The 13,570-nt window shown below is 38.5% G+C and overlaps 1 protein-coding gene across 1 annotated transcript in view; it reads left to right on the top strand.

The window, feature by feature from the left end:
- Window positions 1–13,570, top strand: part of abhd17c (abhydrolase domain containing 17C, depalmitoylase) — a 40,251-nt gene that overhangs the window by 13,771 nt on the left and 12,910 nt on the right. The window contains exon 2 of the mRNA XM_079866529.1: window positions 8,083–8,262. Coding sequence (XP_079722655.1) covers window positions 8,083–8,262 — 180 coding nt within the window. The remainder of the gene's footprint in view (window positions 1–8,082; window positions 8,263–13,570) is intronic.

The following is a 13,570-nucleotide window of genomic DNA, read 5'->3' as shown; positions in this document are numbered from 1 at the left end:
ATTAACTCAGAATTGGTTCCAATAGAGTTAATAGGATTAAAGGGCCCTACACACCGGGACGAATATCGGCGCGCGTTATTCGCCAGCGTTTTTCAACGCGTTTTTTGTGTTCACACCCAAGCGATTTTCGCTGACGATGAGCCGAGTGAACATGCAAATTCATTCCCTGACATTAGATGGCGCTTAATGTAAAACAGAAACCACTCCATAACAGTTCTCCTTTATCAAGATTTTTGTAGTCACTGTCGCGTTTGGCATATAGTTCTTTATGTTCCGACACCAACGAGACCAGCAGCTCTACAATCATCTTGCCTTGCATCTTCCTCGTCTTATTTCTTCCCGGCAGTGTAGACGCTACTTGGCGTATATCTTCTTCGCCGTTACGTATGTGTGCTCGGCAAGACCGTTTTGTGTTTGAGCGCCCCCAAGTTGTGTTTTACTGTAACTTCAGAAGCTCCAGACACGTGAACAAAAGCGCGAATCTCATTGGTCGGATAGTTTGACGCGGCGCGTCAAACCAAAAAAACGAACCCGATGCGTTTTTAAAAAAATGACGCTTTTACGCGTGGCGTTTTTCGCGCCGGTATGTGCACACTCACATTGGCGCCCTTTGTTTAGTCACGAGGCATTAAACGTCGGCGAATATCGCACGCGAAATTCGTCCCGGTGTGAACAGGCCTTAACATTGCTTTCAATATTTTTTCAAAATGAATATCAGTATTTTTGGTACTGAATATCTGTAATCAACATTTCTCACTTTATCCTTGTTGCACATATGTAGGTGGCTCACTTGGGTTTGGAACTGATCCAGTGTCACGCATGATGTGAAAAAGTCTTAAAATCGTTTCTGAGCTGTTCGAAAGGGGCTAAACAAATGTTCCTGAATTTTAACCTTGCTAGCATTGAACTGCTTTGGATTCTTCTCACAGTGCACTGGAGCTATAAAGTTTTTGTCTGTGCAAGGACAGCTAATGAATTGCCTGAAAATTAGTAATGGATAAAGCTCAAGTTATTATCAGTAATGCCAGCTAATTAAAATGCCCTTTTCACCCACAGCTAGGAACACTGAACCACATCATTGTGACATTCATTTACTGCAGAGACAAAATGGCATGTGGATGAAGATGCATGAAGTCCTCTAATCCTGCACAGCTGGGTGGCCATGTTAAGAAGGATTTCACCAGCAAATTAACACCAGTTTTTGTTGTTGTTTGTAGTCTTGTTCAGTGCACATTCTAAACTTTTGTTCTCATAGTAACTCATCTTTTGCCATTTTCAACATAGAAGATGGAGGTCATAAGATGATTTAAAAAAAAAAAAAATTAATATGTCGCTCAAGTGCATGGAAGTTCATAAAGTTTTATACACTTCAGCTGATTTTTTCAAATAAAACAAGTTGCATCGTTTTTGTGTTAACTTTAAAATATTTAAAGGTGCTGCCTGCATGCAAAACAACAAAATATCACATCACTGACTTTATATTAGATGGAACACTTGTCTGTGAAAGCAATAGTCTGTAATAGCTCTGTAAACTTTAAGAAAAGGTGACCACAGGTTGTGTGGTCCAGCCAGTCAAAAGACTTGACAAAATTAGATTTGAAGCAAAAAAGTATTTGAAAATAAGGTTAAAGGTTTAAAAGTTAAAAGTTGATTCCCCTATGGAGACAATTAATTAGATTTTTACTTCCCGAAACCAGCCTTTTTCCAGTCCAATTCAGTCTGGTGCAAGATACAGAACATTTCTTTTAGTATGGTTAATGTTGCTTTTTTGCATGTGACACAATGTTTCTAGCATGAGGTACTTTACTTATCCAAACTGAAAGCGGAAACTCATTTTCAATTGTACAATTCTTGCCAAGAGCCCCTTAAAAAATGTTGCTTGCAAACAGTTTTTTCCAGAATGCAAGGCAACTTTTGTATAGCCATCAATTGTGCATTTCTATAGGATAACATTAGACTCCTCCTGTAAGTAATCTCTGCTACTCATTACACATATCAGTGCTCACTTGAAGGATCAGACATTTGCATATCCATAATTCATATTCATATGGATTAGCTACTTAAGAATTTGTTAGGCATAGACATGCATCTGTTTCCATTGAGAACCCAGCAGGGCATTCACAGCAAGCGAGAGGTGACTTATTTTCGGGGTAAACCTTTTGGGTTGGCAACAGCATGCGGATTTCAGCCCAAAATCCATCTGTAAATGTTTACTTTGGCGGAAGGACGGTCTCGCGAAACAGACTACTGTGTGTGCGCCGTACGTCCTGTGCAGAATCACAGAGCTCCTATTTTTTTTCTTCCAGATTAACATATGCACGCAAAAACACATCTCTTTCCCGCTCTCTCTCAGGTTTTCTATTGTTTCAGCTCGGGAAAACATGGCAAATCACTTGCAAGTCTAGCTGTTTGTGCCGCTTTGGCTATAAACACCGAAATTTGATTTTTGTTCCAGTTGTTCCATGGAATCGGACCCCGGTGCTTGTTTGGACAAGCCATTTCTCATTGCCTTAATTCAGGCTAAGGAAACACAGCATTTGCATCAACTTGTGTGTTTTCGCTTGTGTGCACATGCTTGTGTTTTCAGTAGTTTTCCACATAGGAAAAAAGGGGATGTTTGTGCTAGACGCAGCCTGTTTGTCCTGGCTCGAAGAGTTTTCCCTCTTTTAAGAGTTTTTCAGATTGATTTCTGATGTTTTCTCAGTGTTTGGAAATGGATTTGTTTTGGCAGATCCTTCAGGTATTATTCACACCCTTGTTCTCGCTATCTCACCATCAACGTTTGGATCTTTCCTTAAATGTGATTTTAGTGTCAGATAAGAATAATTAATTTCCCTGGATGTTCTCGTTAACACTTAAAGGTGCATTAAGCAACTTTTCATGTTAAAAATACCCGTTTTTCTAACCCATACATGCTTAAACAATTGCCTGATGGGCTGAATGAGCCCTTCTATGATCACTGCGATTGCCTCTATAATCCTGTACAGTAAAATAAATAAGAGGGATTCGGGACGGAATCGACTGGGCGTGACGTCATGCGCGTTCACGCTCACCTGGTTATGTCTGGCAGGTTTGTGTATTCGCCGCCATTATCCGCATCAGCGAAGACAACTCGAGCGACTTTTGCAAAAGTAGAAGATGGATTCAAAGAGACCGGCTTCTAGTTCATCCCAAACCCCAACGCAAACTCCATGTAACCGCGTGCACAACTCTGGTTGCAGTTTCGTGTGTCGCCAGAAGGGGGCATAGTTCTGCAAAAACTCAGAGACTTGCGCAATGCACCTTTGAAGCCTTTATGTAGAAGATATTTATAATGCATTTTTTTTATATAAATAACTGTAAACAAAGTTAAAATGCATTAATATTTGCAGATTCCTTGATGCATCTGAAATTGGTTGTTTGTCGTGTCTTAATGCATTGTACTTTCTAAAGGTGTTCAATGAATAGAAAAGTATTATAATGTATCATAACTGTGGTTAGTTATTCAAGAGCCCATAGAATGCCTTAAAGGGGGGGTACAATGGTGTTTCATGTATTACAGTTGTTTACAGTGTTAAAGAGATGCTATGCTATGCTAAACATGGGCAAAGTTTAAAAAAAATATTTTGGACGAATAACGGAGAATTTCTATGCTGAAAATCTTACTTCCGGGTTGGTACAAGTTTCGGCTGGTTTTTTTTAGATCGTGGATCTAATGACGTAGATAAGAGTGGAACTCCTTATATGAGCATTTCTCTCGGAAAAGCTCGCCCGCGAGCACGTCGACTAGAGGAGAGCGAGACCGCGCACATCAACGCGCTTCAACAGGAAATCATCGGCAGCGCTGCATACGATTTGTTCAAGAATGTCTCCAAAAAAGTGTGTATTTGGATGTGAGGGAAAGCTTACCGTGTTCAGTTTTCCAAAGAACCCAGTGTTACAGGAACAGTGGATGCAGTTTGTTTTTCCGGGGCAGCAACGGAGTGTAGGAAGTGCGGTTGTGTGTTCTGGTCGTTTCAGTGACGAAAGTTTTATTAACAAGGCTCAGGTCGACGCTGGATTTGCAAATCGTTTGCTATTAAAACGTGGAGCGGTCCCAGTGATAAAAGACCCCATTCATGTAAGTACAACTGGATCAGATTTCTGTCTTTTGCTGGAAATCAAGAACTACCGCTTGATTCTATAGCTCCGCCTCCAGGACCTCGGCTTTTTCCGGAGAGAATCGGAAAGCTGTATTTTTCTTTTCTAAATATAATAAAACTAAACACTTTTTTGAGATATTAAGGATGCACTACTACTCTATAGGTACTCAAGATTAACATGAGATTAGGTGAAACTGTGCATGTTATGTACCCTTTAAGGTGCATTACAAGACATTAATACAGTAAAAATCCCATATATATAAGTTAAGTGTTACTTACCATTTCCTCTTTTCAGACAATGAACTTGCAGCTCTATCTGCAGTCCGTGCATGAGTGACAAAGGATATTGAGGCTTGAAAAGAGCCCGGTTCCCTTTCCAAACTGCACGTTTGCTCATCCATACTAATTTTGACTCATCCAGAATCCTGATATCCAGCTATGTTCTGTCCTTTTCCAAGAGTTTCTGTTTTCATCTGGGCCTTCAGCAAAGATGAAGTTTCTTGATTCTGTGATGATGTTGTTGTTTAAAGGCCTGTTCACACCAAGGATGATTACTATATTCTTTAGAAAGATAACGATAAAGATGTAGTTCTAAAAATCTTTCTTAATATTAAAGAATAGCAGAGTATAAAAACAGAATATAGTTATAATCGTTCTTGGTGTGAACAGGCCTTAACTTTGTGTTTTGTGTCATTGTTGCATATACTGATGATTGTTTGAGTTTTTTCCAGCTTGACGTCCTTCTGGAGTTTTGTGGTGTGCTGTTTTTCTCGAAACATAACAGCATGTACTTTTCACCGAAAAGTTCAACTTTTGTCCTCTCCGTTTACACAGAACTGCAGCAGTGGTGTTGTTAAATGTCTTGGTGGTCTTCTGCAAGTTGTAAGATGAACAGCAATGTTGATTTTGTCCTCTGTAACCTCCTGTGAGTAACTTCTTGTGCTGTGTTTTTCTCGGGTCTTGGTAGATCAGTGAATTATCAAGAGATAGGAGATCCTGCAGGTCCTTTGAGAGATGCCAGAACACGCAGACTCTCTGATCCTCAAACATAAATGAAAAGTATGACTGGAAGATCCTCTAGTGGGACACCAGTCTCAGCTGTCATCCAAGGATCTTTGTAACTTCTCTGAAGACTCCATGACAAAAAGACTTCATTTTTATAGGACACTTCTAGGAAGTAGCAAGTGTGCTGACTTCCTGCTCACATTTTTAAACTTCTTTTTCAGTTCTAAATTCTTATTCCATTTGGAATGTTCTTGTGTCCGTTGAATGCTGAGACTGCATCTGTTTGATTCAGGAACCTTGTAGGGCTGTGCGATTAATCTAATACGTAATAAAATCGTGATGTGTGGCACAGTGCCAGGTAATTTGCATGAACTGTCAAACTATTGTTGTGGCGCCACGACATTCACACAGAATGTGTTTTTGTGGTTGAAAACATAAGATGCAAGTTGAACTACTTTTACCTTGAGCGTTGTGTAGAAACTAGGGATGTCAATTTTCACAAATTCCCATGATCAATTGATCGTCGTTTAAATTAACGATTATTCGTTAGCCTAAATACTACAATATGCGTCTGCTGCAGTGGCATATGGCCAACAGCATGACATGGTCTGCAAATGCTGCTCTAAATGACATGTTCCTCACCAAAAGAATGATTGTAAAATGTTTCGATGTGATTTATCATTTAATTAAATTACTTATTTAATAATCAAATATAACGACTAACATCGCCATCGCCGCCTCAGATGCGTGCTTGTCAGAATGTGTACGCTCTTCGGAACATGTGTAATCGACTGCAACCAAACCCAATGATTTCACAATGATTTAATAAAATGGTTCTCATCTTATGTAATATGACAGTTATTATTAGCCGTGCATTGCTGCTTGAGTTGCGCGCTGAATGAACACTGGTAAACTGGAGAACTTTTCTAGTGTGTTATTTAACTCAAAGAAACGCATCCTATATGAGATTAAACAGATATATACAAAATAAATATATTACTACAAATTTATATCTGCACAAAATGATGCGAATGCACAAGTGAACTTGAACTAATTTATGTGCCATTCAGAATGACTGATTAACCTGCTTAATCGGCAATTAATCGATTGTCGATTAATCATTAACATCCCTAGTAGAAATGCTATCATGCGGCGAAATGCTGCAAAAAGACACGAGTTCAACGGTTAAAGACATTCGTCTAGCCTGTGTTTACATAGAAAAACAATTGGCACATTCCAAACCAGGGGTCCGCACTTCGCACATGGATTACTCAGTTAGCTGGATTTCACTGTTGACGATTTGGCATGATCCAAGATAGTTAGTTTCTTCGAAGCTCATCCTGGAGTTGCTGTCATAGCAAAAGTAAAGACTTAAATGAACTGCTAATTGCACCATTGAAATTAAAATGTACAGCCTGTTCAAATACTAGAAATCGTGAAATAATGTGGAATCATGTAACAAAGTACATATTTCATTTATCTATTATAACTTTTGCGTGGGTTTTGGTCGCTTGGCTGTTTCCTTATTTGGGTCCAGAAATTCAGCAAGTTTTTCGTCAGGTGTGTGATGTTCTATTTTTAATATGATTTCATCATTACATTGCTGTCTTGCTGCCAGCCAGTCGCTGCATTGCTAATCATGGTTTAGAGTATCGATACATCTGCCCTTTCCAATGAACACAAGAACACGCGGTAATCTCAGACAACTTAATCCAGATATTTTAGTCAAATCCACAAATTCGTTTGAAGAATCAAATTAGCCAGAGATCAGTTATCACGGTTAATTCATCGGAGATGATTTGACAGATTTAACATTTTAAATTATTTGTGCTGTCAAGTCCATATATATCATATTTTTATATGATGTCAGTCATTGATAATTACTACTTAGTACTTTGGTTTAACTATTTCTTTAAATAAGGTTTCAGTTTATAAGCCATGCTTATAAAAAATCCAGTTCATTCAATATGGTTCACAAACACATTTTCCAAAATGTTAGCTGACTCACAATGTGGATTGTTCTTGATGGAGATTAGTTACCTCGTTGATGTGTTTTCTCTCGGCTCTCATCTCCAGAAACTTGATTTTCAAGCCTGAATTTCACACTGTGTGTGTCTATCAGCTCGGTCACATGGGTGGTTGTTTATTTACTGGAGTGGTTTCTGCCTGTGTGGGAGATGGAGACCTCATGTTCTGTTACCTGATTAAAATCTCGCCACAGCTCTCGCAGGGGTAGTCCAGTTCAGAGGCTTGTGTAGCCAGCGGTCTCCACGGTACACTTTTGTATCGCTGTGTTTGGATGGAGGACTTCCAACTCACGGCTGTTTTGTTTCTCTACCTTGTCTCACCCTGCCCTTGGCAAGCCTATGATAAATCTGATCTGAGGTCAGACATCAAACACGTTTTCTTTCTTTCGGTGACCCCGGTGCACACCTCGCAGCCGCTGCCGCTGATCAGGTGTCAGGCCAGCCGGGAAAGTCAGAGAACAAAAACCATTTAAAAACCACCTTTCTCCATCTAAGCCTTGACTTCTTTCTCAGTGCCTCTAGCATTTCCTTTGAGCGCATCTTAAAGTTTCAAATAAAGCGTAGCCAAGTCCTGTGTTCACAAGCTCAGGGACTCGTTCAGTTCTTTTCATAGAGTCTGAATCCATGCTGTCGGTTTAAATCATGTTTCTATTTTTAATGATTTCTCCTCTGTTTTTGGCCTAACATGCCATTTTGTCTAATTGGATTGTCTAATATGCCTTGATGGAACTTTATTTAGCCACAAATCGTATTGTTGCTATAGATACGAGTGTAATTCAAAGTAAACAGCTCAAGCTGTTTGTGTTGCGACGTATTTTCTGCCGAGTTCACCCACATAGACGTGGATGCCAGATTTGTACCACGCTTGGAATTTTTGATATGAAACATGATGATTTACAGCTGTTGTTTCTTTCTTTTTCCTTCTGAAGGTATGGAGTGACCCCAGAAAACATCATCCTGTACGGTCAGAGTATAGGGACGGTGCCGACGGTAGACCTGGCATCCCGGTACGAGTGCGCGGCAGTGATCCTTCACTCTCCCCTCATGTCCGGCTTGCGTGTGGCCTTCCCTGACACCCGCAAAACTTACTGCTTTGATGCCTTCCCGAGGTAAGATGCAAACATCTGTGATCCAGAATGTAATGCTTGTGAACGCTGACCCTTCTAGCTGCACTATTGTTGTAAAGATTATTTTTCTTTTTTCAGTAAAGGATGCATTAAATTGATCAGTAAATACATGTTGATAAAGCTTTACAGTATAGGTTACATTTATTAACATTATTTAATAGGGGTGTAACGATTCATCAACTACATCGATGTATCGATTTATATTCCTATGATCCGACTACATCGATCTGTGCTCGGCAAGTTGACCTTCCGGACGACATATATCGATCTAACATCGTTTTAAAAGGTAATGAATCGATTGTATCGATACTAGGAAATAACGCATTGGATTTAAGCACGTCAGACTTTATATGGATGTTTTTTCTTAGCACTTTTAATGATAAAGGCGTTAAACGTTACTCGATTCAGTCTGCCTATCTGTGACGTCATTGCCATGCGTGACGCGCCAGCAGCAGCGCAAAGACAACAAGCAGCGCAAAGTCTCTCACCTCAGAAAAACGGACTTTCCTGTCCTCTCAGCCGCACTCTTCAGTTGCACGAGCAAATGCGGCGGAGTGCACTGTAGGCATATATCGCTTCACTATATATAAAGCACAAAATAAACTACAAGCATGCAACGCCGTTACGTTTTAAATTAGAAAACTTGTTGTCCAGATTCAGTATCTGCGGTCAGATGATGTTGTCAGGCTATATGTCCGTGTCATTATTCTATCATTATTTTCATAACTTGTAACGAAATAAAGTCTCTCACCTCAGAAAAACGAAATTTCACGTCCTGTCATCATGCACTCTTTAATTGCACGCGCAAATGCGCCGGCGCGCGCTGTATCACTTCACTAAAGCGCAAAATAAATACGAGCATGCAACGTCGTAAATTAGTAAGTTACGAAATAAAAGTAAAATACCAATAAATTACGTTATTGGTACGTCATGTGTGTTGCTATTTATCAGGAGCAGTTTCCATGTTTCTTTACCAGTTCTTCTAAGTATTGTGTATCACAATGGTAGCCTAATTGTAGTTTGTTTCCATAACAAAATGCCACTTACTGGTTATTTTGTATATTTTTATATGACTGTGGTGGCTCATACCAAGACTGTATTAACAAAAACTAGTTTGGGACTGCTATTTAATAGCTTAACCTCGCAGTGCCTACTGTTTATCAGTATTTGTCATATTCTTACAATTTTGTATGTTAAGTAAAGGGGGACAGAACTTGTGTGTCAACAATTTTTGTGTAAACAAATGTATTATAATAGGCCTATATAATTCCTAAAAAGGTGGGTCGCGGCTTGATGACCATAGGGGAAATGTGGGTCCCATTGCCAAACTATTCAAAACATCATTCAATGTTGTGATAATCGTAATTAATAATCACAATTACAATTTCAAGGGAATAATCGACAATTATGATTTTTGTCATAATCGTGCAGTCCTATGTTATTCAAATAAAATGTGAATGCATTTGACATTAATTGTTGTTTACTTGTTTGTTTATATCCATAATTAATTGATACCTGATTCCCTGAAAAAGTCACTGAATCGATTTCAAGTCACTGAATCGTTTCGGATCGTATCGTTCTAAATGAACCAATATCGTCGTTGAATCATATCGACAACCACGAATCGCGATACAAATCGAATCGTTGTTAAAACGAATCGTTACACCCCTATTAGTTAACTACCTTACTTCAATGAAACGTACTTCTGAAGCATTTAGTTATCTTACATAATGTTAATGATCTGTTCATAATATTTAATGGTCCTAAGCTAACATGAATTAACAATGCACAGTTGTATTTTTGTTAACTAACATTAACAAAGATTAATATACTGTACAAATGTATTGCTCATTGTTACTTAATCTATTGAATAATGAGACATTTAGGGTTGCCCCCAACTAAAGATTTTTCTAGTCGACTACCTCAAACTTTTGAATGGTGGTGTATTTAATTTTTTCTTATGCGTTGTTCCAAATTTGTGTGCAATATGCAGATGATCCATGAATGGACGGTTAGTTGGCATCTAGGATCAAACCAGTAACTGGTAATAGCCTGAAGCTGTACACAGTTCATTGCGTTACCCACACAGATGGTTGCAGGAAACTCAGGAATCTGAATGAGACAAGAGTTGAATCGGAGTTAACCGCCATCTCTCAAGCTTTGTTCCCTTACTTCCTCTCTTCCAATTGTAGTTTTGATTTTATACTCTTTTGGAACTTCTCTGAGAGTTTTTATAACTCAGGAAGTGGCTTACATTTTAACCACACTGAGCTATAAAGTGCCATTTTCCTTCCTTTCAGCATCTCAAGTGATGGCTTTCAAGTATCTCACAGCTGTATCCGTTTGTTTTTTTTTTCTTAAAAGTGAAAGTGGTTGCAGGCACCGAGTAATCAATGAAAGTTGAACTGGCTGTCAGCTATTTGAGATTTTTCATCATGTATTAAAATAAAACTTTTGTACTAGAAAACTGCCACTCGTGAAAAAAAAAAAAAAAAAAAGCAACAGGTATTGATAAGATAAAAATCTTAAAATTAGGATAATAGGGGTACTTTGTTTTTCAATGAATCATTTTTCAATGATTCTCAAATGACGCGTCCAATAATTCAGGCTTTCTAAATCCCTCCTTTCCGTGAGCCTACTCTGCTCTGATTGGCTAGACGACCCAGTCTGTTGTGATTGGTCTACCGCTTACAGCGCTTGTCGGAAACTAAACGACCATTACCATAACTGAATTTCAGCTCAGGAGGCATCCTCAGGCCTCAGCGATTGTACACACTGTAAAAACAGTAATGATAACGTTGATTAGTCACTTTGATGTACATTATGAGATTTTGCAACCAATTCCTGACCATCAGCATTCACAAGAGTATGTCCTTCAACAAACGTGTATATTTCTAATTTATTGTGGTGCACATGTGGGAACTGTATCAATAACGGTGCATACGTTAGCTGAGCACTAACTTGAATGACTGATGTAACAAACGTTTGTAAAACAAATCTTGCTCCATCCTTTATCATTACTCAAAGTAGTAAGACCAACAGACAATGCATTAATAGACACAATTTTAACTAATGGTGGGCCACAGCTGATTTGCAGAACTATTTCAGTAAGACAGAAATAACGTGAGTAAACGCACAACTACATATTTTGAACATCTGGTAGAAAATATATACATCAATAATTATTCATACTTACAGGTTGTGATTCTGAGGAGCAAGTTGGTCCAAATAAACTGGGTACTGACCCATATTTCAAGAGTAAGCGTTTTGCGGATCCTGTGTTGAACTCTGAGATTTGAGAAGCAGTCGTCAGTAAAATGACGTTTGAGGCCTGGTCAAGTTCGCCGGCAGACGGCGTACAACATAGGCGAGCATTATGCAAATGTATTATCTAGTGACGTCGAACCGTAAAGTAGTAGGATTCTAATTACAGACGACTCGTTTAGGCGGTTCAGAGTCGATTTTTTTTCTTTTAGGAGACAATAACTTTATTTATTGTGCACTTTCGAATTTACAACTTTGCAGAAAGTTTACATTCACAAACCGCTATATTACACACTGCATGAAAGGGAATTCTCCGAAAACCATAGGGGCACTTTTTAGACTCCTTTTGACAAAAAAGTTATCTATGGAAGCTCGTTTCTGCCACGGAAATAAAACAATTTAAAAGATAATTGCGACTTTTAATCTCACAATTGGGAGTTTTATATTTCAGAATTGTGAGATAAAAATGAGCAATTGCGAGGAAAAAAAATCTGAATTTGCGAATTTATAGCAAACAATTCTGACTTTACAACTCACAATTGCAACTTTATATCACAATTCTGACTTAACTCGCAATTATAAGTTTATATCATGCATTTCTGAGAATTGCGAGATGTAAACTCGCAGATGCGAGAAAATCAGAATAGTTAGAAGTCGCAATTACCTTTCATTGTTTATTCTGTTGTGGAAACAAGCTTCCATAGTTAGCAACACAAGCTACTAACTAACAAAACGCATTAGTTCGTAGCTTGTAGTGGAGCCAACTACTTTGCCAAGATGCAAGCTACTTATAGTTAAACACAGTCGACTCTTTTGACAAACTTTCCAAGTCGCTTTCCCAGAATTGATCGGGAAACACACTGCTGTTTAAAAGTTTGAGAATTTTTTTCTTTTGAAAATGTAATACTTTTATTGAGCAAGGATACATTAAATTGATCAAAAGTTGTTATAGTAAAGACTTGTACATTTGTTAAAAATATATATATTTCAAATAAATGCTGTTATATTGAGCTTTTCTATTCATCAAAAAAATCCTGAAAAATTTCCATCACTGTTTAAAAAAAATTATTAAGCAGCACAACGGTTTTTCAACATTGATAAGAAATATTTGCAAATAAACATATTAGAATGATTTCTGAAGGATCATGTGACACTAAATACTGGAGTAATGATGTTGAAAATTTAGCTTTGCTTTACAGGAATAAATGACATTTTAAAATGTATTCAAATATTATAAATTTGAGTAATTTTGCTATTTCTGTTTTTTTTACTTTTGATCAAACAAATGCAGCCTTGGTCAGCATAAGAGACTTCTTCCTAAAACATTTAATAAGTCTTACCGACCCCATACTTCTGAGCTGTGGTGTATCCTGTCATCATGATGTGAAATGTGTATGAAGGAATATAACACTACAGCAGGGTTCACCAATCTCGGTCCTGGAGGGTCGCTGTCCTGCAGAGTTTAGCTCCAACCAGCTCCAACACACCTGTTTGAAAGTTTCTAGTATGCCTAGTGAGACCTTGATTAGCTGGTTCAGGTGTGTTTAATTGGGGTTGGAGCTAAACTCTGCAGGACAGCGGCCCTCCAGGACCGAGATTGGTGAACCCTGCACTACAGCATAAGAGGGAAAGAAATGAATGGCTGCCTATTGTAGTGTTGCTATTCTAAGATCTGAGTGAGGGAACTTTAGTGCCATGCCTAATATGACAGGTCAGCAATTAACACTTGTATATTACTTATACAGTATAAGTGCGCAAATACGCTCACGCACAGGTTGAGTTTCAGTCTCATTAGCATATGTAAATCTCCCGCTAAGTCTACTCTGACAGGTGGTGTTTTTGCTTGGACATGTTGTTGTGAATCGATCCCCTGTAACCGGTCAAAAAACCTTGAAGGACAACATGAAACTCAACATGAAACTCCATTTTCTCTTGTACGGTTCTATTTCACAGCTTGAGACATGTCTGATTACACAGATTATCTTCAAGTATTCCTGGTAAAATCAAAGTAGTTCTTTTGAAACCC

Source organism: Squalius cephalus (assembly GCF_949319135.1).
Source record: "Squalius cephalus genome assembly, chromosome: 3".
NCBI classification, from domain to species: Eukaryota; Metazoa; Chordata; class Actinopteri; order Cypriniformes; family Leuciscidae; genus Squalius; species Squalius cephalus.
This window is presented reverse-complemented; position numbering and strand designations above follow the sequence as displayed.